This window comes from Jaculus jaculus, chromosome 8 (genome assembly GCF_020740685.1).
Source record: "Jaculus jaculus isolate mJacJac1 chromosome 8, mJacJac1.mat.Y.cur, whole genome shotgun sequence".
In the NCBI taxonomy this organism is placed as follows: domain Eukaryota; kingdom Metazoa; phylum Chordata; class Mammalia; order Rodentia; family Dipodidae; genus Jaculus; species Jaculus jaculus.
This window is the reverse complement of record NC_059109.1, coordinates 56,931,741-56,952,782: the sequence shown is the minus strand read 5'-3', so window position 1 is coordinate 56,952,782 and position 21,042 is coordinate 56,931,741. Positions and strand designations below refer to the sequence as shown.

Genomic DNA, 21,042 nt, shown 5'->3' with positions numbered 1-21,042 from the left:
CCAGGCCCACAAAACCAAGCACCACATGTTCTCTCTCATATGTGGATCCTAGCTACAGATGACTGGGCTTCTGCATGAGAATGAAAATACTTAGTAGCAGAGGCCAGTAAGTTAAAAAGGAGACATAAAGGGAAGAGAAAGGAAGGGAGGAGGGTCCTTAATAAGTTGATATTGTATATATGTAAGTATGATGATTGTGATGGGGAGGTAATATGATACAGAATGGAATTTCAAAGGAGAAAGGGGGGGGAGGGAATTAACATGGGATATTTTTTATAATCATGGAAAATGCTAATAAAAATTTAAAAAAAAATTGAAATGTGAAATAACCTGACCTGCACTTTCTCTTTCCTCATTTCATTGGGTCTGGGCCACAAATCCATCACATAGGACTGTATCCACCACACAGAACAGGGACTAAGCTTTAGAGTTGTATCTATGACCTAGTACAGTCTCTGAGCTGTATGTACTTGTTCTATTTTAAACTATCACATCTGCTTTCTGAGAGCTACAGCTCTAAAATTTTAATGAGACATCCAGATGAAATCTTACATAAACTCTGGTTCTGTCCCAAGTTAAATTTTTGGATGTAAAGCCAGGTGTGGTGGCACATGCCTTTAATCCCAGCACTTGGGAGGCAATGGTAGGAGGATTGCTGTGAGATTAAGGCCAACCCAAGACTACATAATGAATTCCAGGTCAGCCTGGGCTAGAGTGAAACCCTACTCGGAAAAAAACAAAATCAAAAAAAGAAGAAATTTTTGGATGTCAAAATTTCCAGGTATGCAAGAGCATATGCATAGGTATTTATTATTAATCTTTTCCCTAGATAAAGGATTTGATTTAAATTGCAAGAGTTCTGAGAGAGCCTTCAGTTGGTATTTATCATTTTACCCCAAACCTCCTTCCACCACACTGGGCTTACGTGAATGTTGTGGGCATGAACTGACTGATCACTGGAGCCACTGAACACAAGGTCATTCACCACCTTAAAGAAAAACATGCAATGCATTAGGTTCTATATAAGATTCTTAGGATACTCTGCAGCTTGCAATATACATTGGCAAATTCTAATTGCCATCCCATTTTGATATGAGCATAAACCAGGTATACAACTCTGTTTCCCAAGGTTTTTCACCCAGATCTTATGCTCTACTACCAGGCATAGTGAAGAAACCTTGTGTGATGCTAGGTTGTGACCTCTGCAGAATGATTATGAAGTTCTTTAGGAGGTATCAGAGTATCTCTAATAAATACCATAAAATACTCTCGTCTCTCAATTAGTACACTAAAAAATAGTATGTCACTGAACACCCGGGCATAACTAAAAGACCTGCAATTTCCTTTCTCTTTTCAGAACAGTGGAGATGTCATTCACAACTTTTTATTTGTGCCACACAACTTGTGTCTCATACACTATACTTGCCTTCATGCACAAAATGGTCTTGCTATGGCCTTCCAGAGTTCTGAGGAGCAGTCCATTCCGTGCATCACGAACACTAATAGTGCAGTCATAAGACCCAACGACCAACAGCTTCCGGGCACCTTCCTGAGCTGTGGCAAGACAGCTGACTGCCCGAGGGCCATGACACTCAAAGACCTCCAGCTGCTTATTACTCTGAAAAGAACAAAACACTATTATAAAAATAAAAACAACTAGGCAAAATTGCTAAAATTGTCAAATCTCCTCCTTGCATTGACAGTCACATACCTACCCTAAATCCTTAACTTCCCAACCTCCAGCATGTTCCTTCCAATCCTGTTTGCTGTGTCTATGACCTCTGTCCTCCACTGACCTTACAAACCCATTTATTTTATAACCTTAACCACCCTGTTCTGAGCCTAATAAGAAGTTGGTTCTACAGGGATGAAAAGGCCCAAAGTGAGGTCAGGGAAAGAGATTGAGTAAAGGAAAGGTGGAGGGAGGGCTAATCAAAATCTAAGAGGATGCAAATAAATCATATGGAATTCTCTGGTCTCGGATAATGGAACACTCAGGAGCCATAGATTGTTGTTAGAAAATTTTCAGTGCCAGGGATGGGATACCTCCAGTGAGTTGTTGGCCAGGGAGGCCACCGACGCCCCCAAAACATTATAGGCCATTGCCAAGGCCCTTGGTTTCCCACCAGGAATAAGACCCTATTGCTGAAGACTCCACATACTCAGGGTGCAAAGCCACTGAGAAATCCTGCTGGAACTGAGCTGATAACCTCCTCCATGTAGACCAGCTGATAGCAAGCTGGAAGAAGCCGTTCTACATGTAGTTCAATGGGAGAAAGAGATACCACGAGTGAAGATACTCAACAGTGGACACCACAAGCCTTATAATTGGCCAGCCAGGCCAAATGAGCCAATGGGTGCAATAGTGGCATGTCTGTCATGGTGGAAACCAACTGCCCTCCAATTGGACTGGAGGCCCACTCCATCGCAGGGGGGGGGGGGGGGCGACACATCCCTGATACTGAAAACTTAAAACAGGGGTAGTCTTGAGCCCTAGGGGTGTAACATCTGCTGATGTCTGGATAGGTGTATATACTATGTTTATCAAACTGGCCAGTAAGCACTTCTCTTAATATTTATACCCTTATATTAACGCTACTCTCACGTTGGGTAGAGAATCTTCTCTTTTCAGATGGCAGTGACTCAGAGGGTAGCATAGCACTGGAGAGAAGTGACTGGAGTACTGAGTAACATCTCGATCACACCTTCCAAGGCTCAGGGTCTAATGTGGAAGAGGTGGCGGGAAGAATGTAAGAGCCAGAGGAAGGGTAGGACTCTTTACAACATGCTCCTCCAGATGCAAAATGGCCTGCATATCCTTGACCTCATAGTGCTTGACACTACCTACACAAGACCATCATAAGAGGAGGAAAAGATCATGACACCAAAATAAAAGGGACTGAGATGGGGAGGGGATATGATGGAGAATGGAATTTCAAAGGGAAAGTGGGGGGGGGGATGTATTACCATGGGATATTTTTTATAATCATGGAAAATGTTAATAAAAATTGAGAAAAAAAAAAAGTTGGTTCTAGCACATTTTTCATGCTACAGACTAGGAACTGCTCCACTGTTATTTTTGTTTGATTTGGTTTGTTTTGTGAAACAGAATCTTGCTTTGTAGCCCAGGCTAGCCTCAAATCTACCTGCCTCTGCTTTCTCAACATTGGGGTTATAGGCATTAACCACTATGCCTAGCTTTTGCACTGTTCTTTCCCCCCATTTGGTTTTTCAAGGTAGGGTCTCGATGTAGTTCAGAATGACCAGGAATTCACTATGTAGTCTCCAGCTGGCCTCGAACTCACAGCAATCCACCTACTACCTCTGCCTCCCAAGAACTGAGATTAAAGGTATGTGCCACTGTGTGCAGCTTTGCATTGTTTTTTTCTTTTAATTTGTTTTATTTTTATTTATTTATTTAAGAATGACAGAGAGAGAGAGAGAGAGAATGGATGCATCAGGGCCTCCTGCAAACTGAACTCCAGATGCATACACCACCCTAGGCATCTGGCTTACATGGGTCCTGGGGAATGGAACCTCAAACCGGGGTCCTTAGACTTCATAAGCAAGTGCTTAACCACTAAGCCATCTCTCCAGCCCCCATTGTTTTTAATAAGCCAAAACATATGCCTTCTATATGTCATGTTATTTCTGAAAAACTCTACTAAGAGCTAGCCTCCTACTTAAGAATTTTGGGCTGGAGTGATGACTTCATCATTAAAAGTGCTTGCTTGCAAAGTGTGATGGCTTAAATTCATTTTTTTTTTCTTTCTTTCTTTTGGTTTTTCGAGGTGGTTCTCACTGTAGCTCAGGCTGACCTGGACTTCACTCTGTAGTCTCAGGGTGGCCTCGAACTCACAGTGATCCTCCTACCTCTGCCTCCCAAGTGCTGGGATTAAAGGCGTGCACCACCATGCCCAACTTAAATTCAATTCTTAAACAATTTATTTTCAAGGAGAGAGAGAATGTGAGTGTATGAGTGAGCAAACACCAGAGTTTCTAACCATTGCAAACAAATTTCAGATGCATGGGCCACTCTGTGCATCTGGCTTTGAGAAGGTACTGGGCGACTGAACCTGGGTCATTACGCTTTGCAGGCAAGTACCTTAATGACTGACCCATCTCTCCAGCCCATAAATATTTCTTTTTTTTTTTTCCAAGCCAAACTGTACCCAGCTTTATTAAGGATACTTTTCATGAACTGTTACAAGTATTTCAGGCAGGACATGGGCAGACACTCAGTAACAATATACAAGAACTTTCAAACTCCCTTGTATGGACTACCAAAACCAGAAAGCCACTGTAACAGCCAATGGAGTTTTCATGTGATGCTCGGAATAGGGGAGTTTAGAGTGTGGGTTGACATTTCACATTGAGCATGTTGTCTTAACAACTTTTCACAAGCCGATCCTGACTTTCAGGAAACAAAATGAAAATGGAAGGACTATTAATCTGAAAAATCCACAATCTTTTAGAAAAGGTACCACAGCTCTTGAGAGGAACACCATCATCTCAGTGATGTCACTGCAAAGTCCAGGTCATCTGACACACTGGCAGAACCAGGGTGAAGGGGTCAGGTCCCAAAAGGTCTCTGGTTTTAAGGGAGTTAAGTCTATGCTGAAGATGGAGGGGAGAACATAAAAATGGACTTTGAATTTTCTCATGCCATAGGGCATTTGTGCCAAGGTTGGCTACAAGGGAATCCCTCCTCCCCAGAGCCAAGGGCAATCTTTCAAAACTAGCAGGGAAAGGTGTTTTCCCATCCCTCCGGCTTGGGAGACCTTCTGTTAGTGACACTTGTTCTTCCCCCTCCCCCCAAAACAATTAAAGTGTTCTGTGTGCTAACAACATAGCTTTTAAAAAGTAAAACAAAATTTTGCATTTTTATAAAAGTTGATAAAAAATATTATTTCAAACTGTACAGTCACAAGAAGTACACAGTTATCAAAAATGCACACACTGATTGTGATGGGGAGGTAATATGATGGAGAATGGAATTTCAAACGGGAAAGTGGGGGAGGGAGGGAATTAACATGGGATTTTTTTATAATCATGGAAAATGCTAATAAAATTTTAAAAAATAAATAAAAAAAGAAAAGAAAAGAAAATGCACACACTTTACTTGGCATCTCCGGGACCTTCAGCCTTCTATGCCTGGTCTGTTTTGGCATCTCCATTTTCTGCAGGGTTATTCCCCTCCTTGCCAGCGTTAGCTTTTCCCTTTTTCCCTTTGGGTACCTTCCCTCCCTTCTTTGCAGGGGTCTTTAATCCCAGCACTCGGGAGGCAGAGGTAGGAGGATTGCCATGAGTTCGAGGCCACCCTGAGACTCCATAGTGGATTCCAGGTCAGCCTGGATCAGAGTGAGACCCTACCTCAAAAAACTAAAAAAAAAAAGCCCAAAATAAACAGGCTCAGGCACATAGGCAATGCTGGATTGCAGCTGGGGAGGAGAGGAGGAAGGAGGCAAGGAAGGAGGGAGGGCGCCCGGTGCCCACACCACCATACCAGGCAGCAGCAACAGCTGCATATGGTGCCAATATTTCTTTTAAAAAAGAATTTCAGGCCAGGCATGGTGGCGCACACCATTAATCCCAGTACTTGGGAGGCAGAGGTAGGAGGATCACAGTGAGTTCAAGGCCACCCTGAGACTCCAAATTCCAGGTCAGCCTGACCCAGGGTGAGACCCTACCTCAAGAAACCAAAAAAAAAAAAAAAAAAAACCAAGAATTTCAGGCTGGACATGGTGGTGCATGCTTTTAATCCCAGCACTCGGGAGGTAGAGGTAGGAAGATTGCCATGAGCTTAAGGCCACCCTGAGACTACACAGTGAATTCCAGGTCAGCGTGGGCTCCAGAAAGACCCATCCTTAAAAAACAAAAACAAATAAACAAAATTTTCAATACCAGGCCTGGAGATGCATGCCTTTATTCCAAGCATTTGGGAGGCTGAAGAAGTAGGACTGCCAGGAGTTCAAGGCTATCCTGGACTAGAGTGACGCCCTGCCTCAAAAGATCAAAACAAGCTGGGTTTTGTGGTACATGCCTTTAATCCCAGCACTAAGGAAGGGGAGCTAAAAGGATCACTCTGGGTTCAGGCCAGCCTGAGACTAAATAATAAATTCCAGGTCAGCCTGGGCTAGAGAGAGACCCTAACTCAAAGCAATAAAACAAACTCTGGGCTGAGGAAATGTTTCAGCAGCATCTAAAACATTGCGCTTTTAAAGCCTGCTGGCCTCAGTTAGAATCCCAAGCACCCACGTAAAAGCCATATATAATAATGCCTTTAATCCCAGCACTTGAGAAGCAGAGAGGAGGACTGTCATGAGTTCAAGGCCAGCCTGAGACCACATAGTGAACTGCAGGTCAGCTTGTGCTTCAGGGAGATCCTGCCTCCATCTCGAAACACTAAACAAACAAACAAACAATAAATAAATAAATGGCTGGAGAGATGGCTTAGCAGTTAAGGCATTTGCCTACAAAGCCAAAGGACCCAGGTTAGATTCCCCAGGACCCACATTAGCCAGATGCACAAGGGGGCACATGCGTCTAGAGTTCGTTTGCAGTAGCTGGAGGTCCTGGTGTGCTCATTCTCTCTCTTTCTCTCCTTCCCTCTTTCTCTGGCAAATAAATAAAAATAAAATATTTTTAAAAACACCAACAAAATGGGTATATGTATCTGAAGACCCTGGTTCATGTATGTGTATACACACACACACACACACACACACACACACACACACACACGAAAAGCATACCATGTGCAAATGAAAATATCTGAAAAACATAATCTTGGGCTGGAGAGATGGCTTAGTGGTTAAGGCTCTTGCCTATGAAGCCTAAGGACCTATGTTTAGCTCTCCAGATTTCCATATTAGCTAGAAGCACAAGATGATACAAGCCAGGAAGGTTGTCCACGCACACAAGGTGGCACATTGTTTGGAGTTTGATTACAGTGGCTGTAGGCCCTGGTGTACCAATTATTTATTCATTCTCATTCTCTCTCTCTCTTTCGTGACCATTCATTAAAAACAAAAACGAAGAGCCAGGCATGGTGGCACACACCTTTAATCCCAGCAGGTGTAGGAGGATCACCATGAGTTTGAGGTGACCCTGAGACCACATAATGAATTCCAGGTCATCCTGGGCTAGAGTAAGACCCTATCTCAAAAAACCAAAACCAAAAAACAACAAAATAAATAAATAAATAAATTAATTAAAATGGCCATCTGTTGGGCTTGCCTCAAGGAAAAAGAAAAAAAAGCTGGGCATGGTGGCACACGCCTTTAATCCCAGCACTCAGAGGCAGAAGTAGGAGGGAGTTTGAGGTCACCCTGAGACTACATAGTAAATTCCAGGTCAACCTGGGTTAGAGTAAGACCCTACCTAGAAAAACAAAACAAACAAAAACATTCTCAAATAATCCTCTTTTTAAAAATATTTTTACCTAGGGCCAGGTGTAGTGGTGCACACCTTTTAATCCCAGCACTAGGGAGGCAGAGGTAGGGGTTCTACCTTGAGTTTGAGACCACCCTGAGATTACATAGTGAATTCCAGGTCAGCCTGGGCTAGTGAGACACTACCCTAATAAAAAAAAATTTTTTTAAAGCTTCCTGTGCTTAGAACTTGAAAGCTGCTAATAATTTTTAAAGTAATATTTTAAAATACATATATTTAAGTATTTTTGAGGCAAGCCCAACAGGCTAGCTTTTTTTTTTTTTTTATGTGCAAGAGCACGAGAGAGAGAGAGGGAGAGAATTGGCATGCCAGGTCCTCCAGCCACTGCTACAGAACACTGGACATGTGCAGCCCTCGTGCAGATGTGCGACCTCGAGCGCTGTGCCACTGCATCTGGCTTACGTGGGACCTGCAGGTTTGGACATGAGGGCTTAGGCTTCACAAGCAAGCACCTTAACCACTAAGCCATCTCTCCAGTTCATATTTAAGTTTTTTCTTATTTCATTTTACATTCTACTATGTTGACTTTAAATTGATATCTTAAGTTTTAAAACTATTTTATTTTTATTTATTTATTTGAGAGAGAAAATGGGCACACCAGGCTTTCAGCCACTATAAACAAATTCCAGATGCATGGGCCACCTTGTGCATCTGGCTCATGTGGGTCCTGGGGAATCAAACCAAGGTCCTTTGGCTTTGCAGGCAAGCATCTTAACCACTAAGACATCTCTCCAGACTGATACCTTAGGCTTTCTAAATTCTATATTTGCAATGAATGATCCTTGTGACCAGTCAGTATAAAATGCAAGGATATAAAATACTCCCTGTTTGCATTTCTTCATTTTGCTGAGAATTGAGCATGATTTGGAAAACAAATTGAATCCTGCTGTATTTGCGTTTTCCTTCCTTTTTTCTGTCTTTCAAAAATGACAGTGCATGCTCCCAAAAACATAAAAAGGTCCAGATATAAATAGTAATTTAAAGTTCTTGCTGTATTTGAAACAAAAATCATGCGGCCCTTTCTATATTTGAACTGCTAGACAATGACATCTGCAGTTTTTGTCATTTTTTCATCTCATGAAAATTAATATGATACTTTATATTATGTAAATGTACATTAGATAGTACTATTATTTATATCTGTCTTAAATTAATTTAAATTGTAGCTGTGTGTTGCCAGGCGTAGTAGTGCACACTTTTAACCCCAGCACTCAGGAGGCAGAGGTAGGAGGATCACTATGAGTTCGAGACCACCCTGAGACTACATAGTGAATTACAGGTCAGCCTTGGCTAGAGCAACACTCTATGTCAAAAAAACCAAACCCAAAACTAAGTTGTAGCTGTGCCACTTTAAAGGTACTCCAGATTCATACTGCTTTTTAAACTTTATACGTATCAGATGTATATTTCTGGTTTGGCATAAGCTACTGTTGTAATTTTTCTTGGCTTGTTATTCATAAAGAATTGTCTGAAGGAATGGTAACTTCTAAAGGGTTATGAATAAACATGTTTTTAGGGCTATAGGGATGGCTTAGCAGTTAAGGCATTTGCCTACAAAGCCAAAGGACCCAGGTTCGATTCCCCAGGACCCACATTAGCCAGATGTACAAGGGGCGCATGCATCTGGAGTTTGTTTGCAGTGGCTGGAGGCCCTGCTGTGCCCATTTTCTCTCTCTCCCTCCCTCCCTCTTTCTCTGTCAAATGAATAAATATTTTTGAAAAACCATGTTAATACATTTAAAGATTTAAAAAAAAAAACACGCATGCGTCACTACGCCTGGCTTCCATCTTTGTTATTCTGACACTGGTTCTGTGCTATTGCTCACGAATGAAACCATATAGCAGACAGTAGAAGTCTGCATCAAAGTGACCTGCTCACATCCAAAATTGAATTTTCCCCAAGGCAGGGTTTCACTTTAGCCCAAGCTGACCTGGAGCTCACTTGGTAGCCCTGGATGGCCTAGAACTCATAGTGATCCCACTACTTCTGGAATGCTGGGACTAAAGGTGTGTGCCACCATGCCTGGTTTAAATGCCTAGACTTTCAATTTCTGTCTACCTCTGATAACATAATTAATCTCAGAGAAGAGAAAAACATTTGGTAATTATCAAGTTGTTGCTTCTAGTTTTTGTTGTTGTTAATGGTTTTGGTTTTCGGAAGTAGGATCTCACTCTAGCTTAGGTTGACCTGGAATTCAGGATGTAGCCTCAGGGTGGCCTCGAACTCACAGTTATTCTCCTCTTACCTCTGCCTCCCAAGCGCTGGGATTAAAGGCATGCACCACCACGCCTGGCTAACTTCTAAAACTTTGTATTACCTTTTCATCTCTAATTTCCTATTATTGCCCTAATATAGGGTAATCAGGCAGTTAGTCAATTCTTCACTCATCACCCTTCTGTGATCTATATCAAAGTTTTATTTATTTATTTATTTATTTGCTTATTTATTTATTTATTTAATGTTTTTTTGAGGTGGGGTCTCACTCTGGCTCAGGCTGACCTGGAATTCACTATGTAATTATCAAAGTAATTTAACTTGACTATATGTATTAGATTCTTAAACTTACATTTAAGCTTCTAAAAGGCAAAAACCACAATATGACATTGCATTCCTTATACTAGGTCCCAATTTGCATGTAACAGATTGACAATACTGTGAAGATGTCCAGGAGAAACAGTGCTACAATCAGTAAAACTTCTCAAAACCCCTTCTTAGATTTCCATTTTCTTCTCTTCATCCTTAATCTAACCATTTCATGTCAGCTTCCTACAGTCTAATGACTGATCTCTCTCTGCTTCTAATACCAGCCTTTCCCAAGCTCATCAACTCCAGATTGACTTTCTGAAATACAAATTGGAGCTTGTCTCTTGAGCTGCCAGCCCACCAAATGTAGCCATCAATAACCTGGGCCCTGCCAGTCACAGTGGCACATGCCTTTAATCCCAGCACTTGGGAGGCAGAGGTAAGAGGATTGCTGTGAGTTCGAGGCCACCATGAGACTACAGAGAGAATTCCAGGTCAGCCTGAGCTAGAGTGACACCCTACCTCAAAAAAATAAAATAAAAATGTAACCTGGGTCCCAAGACCTAGTATAAAAAAAGATAGTCAAGGGCTGGAGAGATGGCTTCTCAGTTAAGATTCTTGCCTGAAAAGCTAAGGACCCAGGCACATGCATCTGGAGTTCATTTGCAGTGGATAGAGGCCCTAGTCCATTCTTTCTCTCCCTCTGTCTGTAATCAATCAATAAATAAATTCATTTTGAGGCTGGGAAAGAATGAAGCCTCATGGGTGTTAAAGGAAACCACAGCCATGCTCATGAAGCCCTAAATCTGCTTCTCATTACACCAATGTCACATGCCAGGGAATTCAGATTCATTTCCCATGGTGTCATTCTTAAAAGGGGATGGACTTGTTTAACTTATGACACAGAATTATGTGGCCCAAAATCTTCAGGCTTGGTTTAATTTAATAGTCTTATTTTGGACCTGGCACACTTAAGTCAGCAGACAAAATGGAGGATTTATTCTACTTAAACCACAAGACAAGTAGTGTTTTTGAAAAAGACAACAGGAGAGAAATGCCTGCCCTGCTACACCCCCAAAGGCAGAGGAATCCAGCCTACCCGCCCCCCCCCCCCCCACACACACAATCACTCACTGTTATGTTAAAGGTGACAACAGTGCCATTTGCCAGTCCTGCATAGAGAATTCGCCATCTATTATGAAGGCAGAGAACTCGGTCTTCCAGCTGTAGCTGCTCCACACATTCGCGAGTCTGAAAAGAGTACACAATCCCTAATCAGCAGAGGACAACAGCATATGAGATGTGAAAACAATTCCTGCTGAAAGCAGAGTTTAAAATGACTGAAAAGGGCTAGTGTGTGCCATATGCCTTAATCTCAGCAGCACTGGGGAGACAGAGGTAGAAGGGTCATTGAGTTTGAGGCCACCCAGAAACTGTATAGTAAATTCCAGTTCAGCCTGAGTTAGAGTGAGGCCCTACCTCAAAAAACCAAAAAAATGACTAAAAAGGAATAAAGGAAAGGCATCATTGATTTTGAAGAGGACCATCAAGATCTCTTTCCTCTTTGTAACTAATTAAAACTGGACAAACTCTTCAAAGGGAACTCACTGAGTTCAGTTTTAGCCTCCTAGATGAATGTTTATGTTTAAAGAATGTATATTCTGCTCTGCTTGGAGCACTCATCTGTGTCATACAGCATTACAGTCTTGATTTTCTATTTAGTGGTCTGAGAAAGACAGGGAAGTCTCCAGGTATAACTGCAAATCTTTCTCCTTTCAGATATGGCAATTTTGTTTCATGTGTTTTGAGAAGTTATTAGGTACATACACTTGTAACTATTTTGTCTTTGTTATATTGGCCCTTTCATTATGATAGAATAAGGTTTCTCCCTTCTCTAGCAATATTCCTGACTTAAAGTCTATGTGCCTAATACTAATATGACTATTCAGCTCTTTCTGTTCCTATTGCAAAATACAGTTCACCTTTCAATATGCTTTTATTTCAGCCTATTTCTGAATTTAAAGTGTGTGTCTTGTGGGTACCATAGATTTTTGTTGGTCTATTTGTTTCCAACTGACCTGAAACTCACTCTGTAGTCTCAGACTGGTCTTGAACTCACAGGATCCTCCTACCTCTGGTTCTCAAGTGCTGGGATTAAAGGTATGTGCCACCCACACCAAGCTATTTTCTGTCTTTTGATTTTGGTGTTATTTCACACATACTTTGCTTTCTTTCCTTTTTTTTTTTTGTCTTTGCTTTTCTTTATTTTTAAATATTTTATTTTTGTTTGTTATTTGAGAGAGAAAGATGCAGATAGAGAGTGAAAGAATGGCATGCTGTGGCCTCTAGCCACTGCAGATGCATGCAGCACCTTGTACATCTGGCTTTATGTGGGGCATGGGGAATGGAACCTAGATCCTTTGATTTTGCAGGCAGGTGCCTTAACTGCTAAGCCATCTCTCCAGCCTTTTTTTTTTCCCTTATTTTATTTATTTGAAAGAGAGAGCAAGAGAAAAAGAAAAGCAGATACAGAGAGAGAATGGGCATGCCAGGGAATTCAGCTGCTGCAAATTAACTTGACATGTACACCACCTTGTGCATCAGGTTTACATGTGTCCTGGGTAATTGAACTTGGGTCCCTTGGCTTTGCAAGCAAGGCTTAACCACTAAGCCATCTCTTCAGGCCTCATCTTTTTTTTTTTTTTTTTTGAGACAGTGTCTGATATAGCCCAGGCTGGTCTTGAACCCACTATGTAGCTAAGGGTGCCCCTGAGCCTAATCTTCCTGCTTCCACTCCACAAATGCTATATTATATATTCCCTCCTAACTTCCTTACATGTTTTTGAGGCATGTTTTTATTTTATAGCTGAGGCCATCATGGTACCCAACATTATTTTAGATATTAGTGATTGATCTAGGGCAGTCTCATTTTGAAAGCTTTAATTTTACTTTTAGTTACTTGGATGTCTGCATGTGGTGTTGGTGAGGGACTTTCCAGAGTCTCTTTCCACTGCGAATGAATGTTAGGCACTAGTGTCATTTATTTTTGTTTAAATCTGGCTTATGCAGGGCATTTAGGAACTGAACCCAGGCCAGCAGGCTCTACCAACAAGTGCCTTTAGGCATCTTTCTAGGCCCTTTAAGGCAGTTTTAAAGTTGGGGTAATTACATTAGCTATGTTAGTTATCACATAACTTATTAAAGATGTAAACTATTTTTATTATTTTGATTTTTCTAGGTAGAGTTTCAATCTAGCCCAGGATGACCTGGAATTCACTATGGAGCCTCAGGTTGGTCTCAAACTTAAGCAATCCTCCTACCTCTGCCTCCTGAGTGCTGGGATTAAAGTGTACTCTGCCACACTCAGCTTAAAAAAATTTTTTTGACAATTTTCATACAGGAATTTAATGTCGTTTGACTATAATCCCACTCTATTACCTTCTACTGAAACCCTTCTTTCCAGCTAGTCCTTCTATTTTATTGTCTTTTTTCCCCTCCATCATCCATGTCAAAATGTTAATAAGCACAATACTGTGTAGATCTTGATGGCCACTTCAAGTCTAGAAGAGTCTAAAACACTCCTCCCTATCCTCTGGTTCTTACATTCTTTCCACCCTACGTATGCAAACTCTTTTTTTTATTTTTTCATTTATTCATATGTACATATGGGCCACCATACCCGGCCAGCCAGACTCTTTTGCAGCAACAACAGCCTCTATCTCTCATTTCTTTCAATATATTTAAGTTAAAAAAACTTTTACAGAAGAGATACTCATTTCTAATTTTTTTTTCCCCCTTTGGCTTTCCAAGGTAGGGTCTCACTCTAGCCCAGGCTGATCTGGAATTCATTATGTAGTCTCCGGATGGCTTTGAACTCACGGTGATCCTCCTACCTCTGCCTCCCAAGTGCTGGGATTAAAGGTGTGTGCCACCATGCCTGGCTCGTTTCTAATTCTAAAGGTTTTAAAATTTTAAACATATTATCCTTTTTCTTTTTTGGTTTTTCAAGGTAAGGTTTCTCTCTAGCCCAGGCTGACCTGGAATTTACTATGTAGTCTCAGGGCGGCCTTGAACTCACAGCAACCCTCCTACCTTTGCCTCCTGAGTGCTGGAACTAAAGGTATGTGCCACCACACCCAGCCCATTTTATTCTTTATTCTATGTAGGCATATAGTATGAAAATAAGAGTAATGTTTGTGAGAAAGGACGGAATTGCACCATTATTGTAAGAAATTACTCTCTCCTAAATATTTTGTGAAACAAATTCTGATGGAAAGACAGAACATATAGTTTATGCTAAGTCTCATTCTACCCAAGATGATAACAATGTGCTAAAGTAGAGTCAGAAGCAAAAATGAGAATATAACTGGTAAGTAACTTTGGTCACCGACTCAATATTGCCAATGTGATTTCTCTAGACCCACCTACCTTAACATTGTAGCAGCGAATGGTGTGATCACTGGAGCCAGTGAAAAGCACAGAACTTTTCCCAGATGTGTAAGTGACCAGAAGGCAGTTCACTTTGGAAGAATGACCCTCGAAGACACCAATACACTTCCGATTCTAGAGTCAAACACAGATTACATTATTACTTATAGGATGTAGAAGAATTAGACAATGTCTTTCCTCAATAAAAACAGGCTAACAAAGCAGGGTATGGTTGCGCACGCCTTTACTCCCAACACTCAGGAGGCAGAGGTAGGAGGATCGCCATGAGTTCAAGGCCACCCTGAGACTCCATAATGAATTCCAGGTCAGCCTGAGCTAGAGTGAGACCCTACCTCAAAAAAAAACAAAAAAAGAAAAGAAAAAAAAAAGACATGCTAACAGGGCTGGAGAGAAGGCTCAGTGGGTAAAGGTGCTTGTCTGGCAAATCCTAAGTGCCTGGATTCGATTATCCAGTACCCTCGTAAAGCCACATGCACAAAGTGGTGCATGCAACTGGAGTTATTTGCATGGCAGAAGGCCCAGGCATGCCCATGTTCATATTCTCTCTCACTCTCTCTCTCTCCTTGCAAATAAATGAACAAGTATTTTAAAGAAAACATGCAAGACCTCCAGTTCATTGCTGCATCAGTACCTAGACTATTAACCTGGTACACAAGATGTTTTCAATAAATATTTATTTACTGAATGTACAGCAAAGTCACATGTGCTTAGGTATCTACAATTATATATTAACAAAGCCACACCAAAAAAATACTTAAGGCAATGCACTATAAGGTAGGAGAAACATTTTCATTAATGCCTAGGTCAAGATGCTCTAATATAGGGCTGGAGGGACAGCTTAGGGTTAAGGCACTTGCCTACAAAGCCTAAGGACCCAGGTTTGATTCCCCAGTACTCACATAAACCAGATACACAAGGTGGTGCATATGTCTAGAGTTTATTTCCAGTGGCTAGAGGTCCTGGCATGCCCATTCTCTTAGCTGTCTCTCTTTTTCTCTCCAATAAATAAATGTTTTCTTTAAAAAAGATTCTCAGCCGGGCATGGTGGCGCACGCCTTTAATCCCAGCACTCGGGAGGCAGAGGTAGGAGGATCGCCGAGAGTTCAAGGCCACCCTGAGACTACAGAGTTAATTCCAGGTCAGCCTGGACCAGAGTGAGACCCTACCTCGAAAAACCAAAAAAAAAAAAAAAAGATTCTCTAAGGACTGGAGAGATGGCTTAGCAGTTAAGCACTTGCCTGTGAAGCCTAAGGACCCGGGTTTGAGGCTCGATTCCCCAGGGCCCACATTAGCTGGATACACAAGGGGGGCGCATGCATCTGGAGTTCATTCGCAGTGGCTAGAGGCCCTGGCGCGCCCATTCTCTCTCTCTCTCTCTGCCTCTTTCTCTCGCAATTAAATAAAAATAATAACAAAAAAAGATTCTCTAAGCTGGGTGTGGTGGCACACACCTTTAATCCCAGCACTAGGGAGACAGAGGTAGGAGGGTCACCATGAGGGTATTACCATGGGATATTTTTTATAATCATGGAAAATGTTAATAAAAATTGAGAAAAAAATAATAGTAACAACAAAAAAAGAAAGAAAGAAAAAAATTCTCTAAGCTGGGCATGGTGGCACACACCTTTATTCCCAGCACTTGGGAGGCAGAGGTAGGAGGATCACCATGAGTTCAAGGCCGCCCTGAGACTACATAGTGAATTCCAGGTCAGCCTGGGCTAGAGTGAAACCCTACCCCCCAAAAACAAACAAACAAACAAACAAACCAAAAAAAAAAAACCCAAAACACAAAAAAGATTCTCTAATATAGCTGGGCATGATACATTCCTTTAACCTTAGCCCTCAGGAGGCAGAGGTAGGAGGATCACACTGAGTTCAAGGCTAGCCTGGGTCTACAGAGTGAGTATCAGGTCAACCTGAGCTAGAGACCCTACCATGAAAAATGCAAGTAAATAAAGAAAGATTCTCTGATATAGACTAAGTACCTAGCAAATCCAAACGCTAAAAAGCCACAAAAGTTGTGTATTTGATCATTAACTTATGAGAATGCTCCTCACAATATTATAATCACAGGTTCTAGAAGTCCAGGAGTAGTTTCACAAGAATTATATTGTTACCACAGTGCATATACATATACCAAGATTTGGAATGTACATACATATACACACACACACATCCCTACACACATTTCTTACAACATAAGAGTTAAACTTGATATCCTAGATATTAATTTTTGGCTTTTAAAAAAAACATTTTACTTTATTTATATGAGAGAGAGAGAGAAAGAGAGAATGGGCATAGCATGGCCTTCATCTGCTGTAGAAAAACTCCAGATGCATGCACCACCTTTGTGCTTCTGGCTTATATGAGTCCTGGGGAAATCAAACCCAGGTCCTTTAGCATTGCTAGCAAGTGCTTTAACTGGTAAACCATCTCTCCATCCCAGAATAAATTTTTTATAACAAAAAGTATTTTTGTTCTTGTGAAAATAATGAGTATCAGAAAAAAATACACAGCAGCTATGCAATGACCCCTACCACTAATCCAGAGATGGAATCTGACTAGCCCTAGCCTAGACACCCATCCTCTGTGCCAAGGTTTCAAACAGCAGTGCACAGAACCTTTTCTGGCGGTGAGAGGGAAAAGAAACCCTAGAGGCAACTACAAAACAACATTTCAGATTTGATGACAGTCAAGAAGACAGGACTGAAAGAGAACAAGAAAGTCCCTAGTGATTCTGCTGACAGAGGATTAAGTACATGTAAGGTCAGCCTAAGCCTCCAGTATGAAAAGTCAGTAGATTCCCTGGAGAGATGGCACAGTGTTAAGGTACATGCCTTCAAAGCCTAACAACCCAGATTCGATTACCCAGTACCCACATAAAGTCAGATACATAAAGTGACCATGTATGTGGAGTTTGTTTGCAGAGACTGGAGGCCCTGGTATACCTATTCTCTGTCTGTCTGTCTCTCTCTCTCTCTCTCTGCTTGTAAACAAATCTTTAATAAGAAAAAAAGTATAAGTGAGTTTGTAAAACCTGCAACCAAACACATTAAGGATGTTACACCCACCACAAGATTATAAACTCGGACAGTTGTATCTGCTGAACAAGTATATAGCAAGTTTCCAAATATCTGAATTGCATTCACTGCAGCTTGGTGCCCATCAAAGCTTCCTTCTGTGGGTTCATCATCATCTCCTGGCTCTGAAGATATTTCTAGAAAACAAGAATAAAGACATAGCTCCTATATTCTGAAAAGATATAGATCTGAAAAGATCAAAACCAGTATGCTATACACTGGTTCCAGAATCAACCAAAACAATTTCTTTAAATTTTAGCTCCCTAGCAGAATGTCACCATTTTCAAAGTTCTCTGTGAAGATTCCATAATAAAAAAGGAAAGGAGGGACTAGAGAAATGACTTATTGGTTAAGCGCTTGCCTGTGAAGCCTAAGGACCCCAGTTTGAGGCTCGATCGCCCAGGACCCACATAAGCCAGATACACAAGGGGGCACATGCATCTGGAGTTCATTTGCAGTGGCTAGAGGCCCTGGTGCACTTATTCTCTCTCTCTCTGCTTCTTTCTCTCTCTCTGTCACTCTCAAATAAATAAATAAATAAATAAAAACAGAAACAATACACTGGGCAGCTTTGTGAGCTGGGCCTGTAATCCAAGCCACTCAGAAGGCTGAGACAGGAGGATGGCAAATTCAAAGCCAACATGTGTAACTTGATGAGACTCTGGCTCAAATTTAAAGAGGGCTGAAGATGTACCTCAGTGGCATAATGTTTATGTCACATGCACAAAGCCACAGGTTTAATCTCTAGTACTACAATTACAGAAAAAGGGGGGGAGAACAAGAGAGAGAAAGAGTCAGGCAGGGAGGAAATAAGAAGAGGGAGGGAGGGAGAACGGACAGATAAGGAAAGTCACTTGGAAAAAAAGATCCTTATAGACGAAGCATCTCTGTGACAATGTGATACCTGGAAGGTCCCCATCTACACACTGCCTTCTCTCCTTCCAGTTATTTGAGAAAGGGGTTAATCTTTATGCAGTTTCTTCTCGAAGCAAAAATCACTGTAACCAAGGAAACCTTAATAGTAACTAATTAGGTGAACAGACAAAAAGAGCCATCTAAGACAAACAGAAGAGAGAAGGAAACTTGGAAAGGCCAGGACTTGAAGATTTAGTACCAAAGAAGGCAACCCTCTCAGTGCTACTCCTCACTCACCTCATCTTCGGTAAAATTTAAACTCTGGATCTACATTTCTAAGCCCCCTTTCCTGTGATTAATTTCAACATAGAACACTACTTACCTGAAGAGTTCTTTGATCCTTTTATGGAGGAGATTACAGTCTGAGTTTCTGCCACACTACAAAAGAAAAAGCAGACAGCTCAACATCTGTGAGAACAGGGCAGAAAGCAAAACAAAAACTTTTAACTCAAAAAAATTTTTTTTCACCAAAAGCCAGGTGTGGTGGCACAGGCCTTTAATCCCAGCACTCAGGAGGCAGAGATAGGAGGATCACCATGTGTCAGTTCAAGGCCACCCTGAGACTACATAGTGAATTCCAGGTCAGCCTGGGCTAGAGTGAGACCCTACCTTAGGAAAAACAAAAAGCAACAACAACAAAAAATTTCTCGCAAGAGTGTGTGTGTGTGGAGGGAGAGAGAGAGAGAGAGATTGATTGATTTTTCTTGCCCAGCACATGGTGGTGCACACCTTTAATCCCAGCACTCTGGAGGCTGTGGTAGGAGGATTACCAGCTAGCCAAGAGTAAGCTTCCCATCAGTCTGGGCTAGAATGAAGTCAGGCCTTCATACCAAGGGTTATTTTGTTTGTTTGTTTTTCTATATTTTGAGGGAGGGTCACGCTGTAGCTCAGGCTGACCTGAAATTTACTATGTAGTCTCAGGGTGGCCTTGAACTCACAGCAATCCTCCTACCTCTGCCTCCTGAGTACTGGGATTAAAGGTATGCACCAGAGATTTTTCATAATAATAGGGAATATAGCAATGATTCAAGAAAACACTTTTTCTATCTGAAACTTTTATGTGAGAAATAAAAAGAAATGAATATTTACAACAGCCCAAAGAGAAAGCAGATAATCTCTAAGATTTGAATCTTCCATATTCATAATCTTGTTCACATAAATTTCAGTTTTTAAATAAATTAAAGTAGAAACTTAGTTTTACTTGAAATAAATAGATAACTGGTGAAAGTTGTTGATTGGACCAATACAACATCCTTACCTTACAGGAATGCCATCCTTGTATCGAGTGCCAATCTCACTGGTAGAGCTAACTTCGTCACAACCAGAACGAGAAGTTTCTATTGGGTTTTGCTCAGAGGAGTTCCAAGTATCTTTTTTAGATGGGCTGTCTGGTTTCTCCTCTCCTGATTCAAAAGAATCAACAGCCACTACTTCTAACTGAGGGTTAGGGATTTCTAGTACTTCCAGAGATGAGTCACTCCCAGGTTCATCTCTGACAGACTTTTGCTCCTGCTCAACTCTGCTGTCTTCCCAGGTGGAGGTTGTTACCTTCCCTCCTTTAGTTAATTTTCCAGTTTTTACTTTTCTTATAGGTTTAGCAGTGAACACATCCTGTTCGGTGTCACTGTTCTCAGGAACATGGGCTGCCCGTAGCGATTTCTTCTTCCGAAGCTTCTTCTTTTTCTTGTTTCTTCTACTTTCAGCTGATGTCAGAGTAGACTCTGCCTGTTGCTCAGGCTGATCAGCTGGAGACTGAGGTTCCTTCTCCAAAGGGGTTTCTGAAGCAAAAGATGACCTTAGCAAAGAACCGCTACAGGCTTCAGAGCCACTGTTGCCTCGGGTCAACTCTTCATCTTTGTTCGTGTTGGGAAGGCCAGGGGACTGAGAGGGGGTTGAATTTTCTTGGCCTCTGTCATTTCCTTGCTCCACAGAAAAGCTCAGATCTTGGCTGGGCTTGTGGCAATGCTCTGTTGGCTCAGATATGGTCAATGCTGCTGCAGTGACGGCTGCTTCAACTGGACAACTGTCACTGACCTCTCCTGAAGTGAAAAGAAGAACTTATGTTTTCCGTTTATAGTCATAGACTTCCAATTATGTGCCGCTGACTGGGGTGCTACCAAATAACGTTCCAGTGAAGTGTTCACAAAACCCCAGCTGTCACTGCCGCTAACCTGCTCTGCAGAGTCAGCCAGGTGAAGTTAGAGAAACAAACTGGCATTGCATTACTCCTTGAGCAAAAGCCATCTGAAAAATTACCCTAGTTTTTGCTACCAGTACTAATTTGACTCTCATAATCTACCACTTACATCAGTTCTTACCCTTTGCCTTACATTAATTTCAAGAAACCAGACATGTCTTACTGAATATAAGAGCTCTTTGTGCAGCCAGGGGTATGTAGCTCAGTGACAGTCTTTGCCTAGCATGCATGAAGCCCTTGTTAAACCTCAAATCTTAGTAATCCCTCAGACCTCATCCCCCAAAATCAAACAAAAAATCAATTTACTACGAATTGAGATTGTTTCTCCATCAATCTTTTCTCTAGGGCCTCAGCAAGCACTATACATCACTGAGATAAATCACAACCTTAACTTTCACTTTTATTTAAGTTTTTATTAGAAG

The 21,042-nt window shown here is 41.5% G+C and overlaps 1 protein-coding gene across 3 annotated transcripts in view; it reads right to left on the bottom strand.

The window, feature by feature from the left end:
* The window catches only part of Znf106 (zinc finger protein 106), a 93,700-nt gene that overhangs the window by 14,853 nt on the left and 57,805 nt on the right, over positions 1–21,042 (bottom strand). For all 3 annotated transcript variants that reach the window (XM_045157596.1, XM_045157598.1, XM_045157597.1), the window contains 7 exons: positions 19,682–20,462; positions 18,746–18,801; positions 17,500–17,645; positions 14,408–14,542; positions 11,114–11,230; positions 1,427–1,618; positions 926–988 (listed from right to left, as the gene is read on the bottom strand). In XM_045157596.1, coding sequence (XP_045013531.1) covers positions 926–988; positions 1,427–1,618; positions 11,114–11,230; positions 14,408–14,542; positions 17,500–17,645; positions 18,746–18,801; positions 19,682–20,462 — 1,490 coding nt within the window. The remainder of the gene's footprint in view (positions 1–925; positions 989–1,426; positions 1,619–11,113; positions 11,231–14,407; positions 14,543–17,499; positions 17,646–18,745; positions 18,802–19,681; positions 20,463–21,042) is intronic.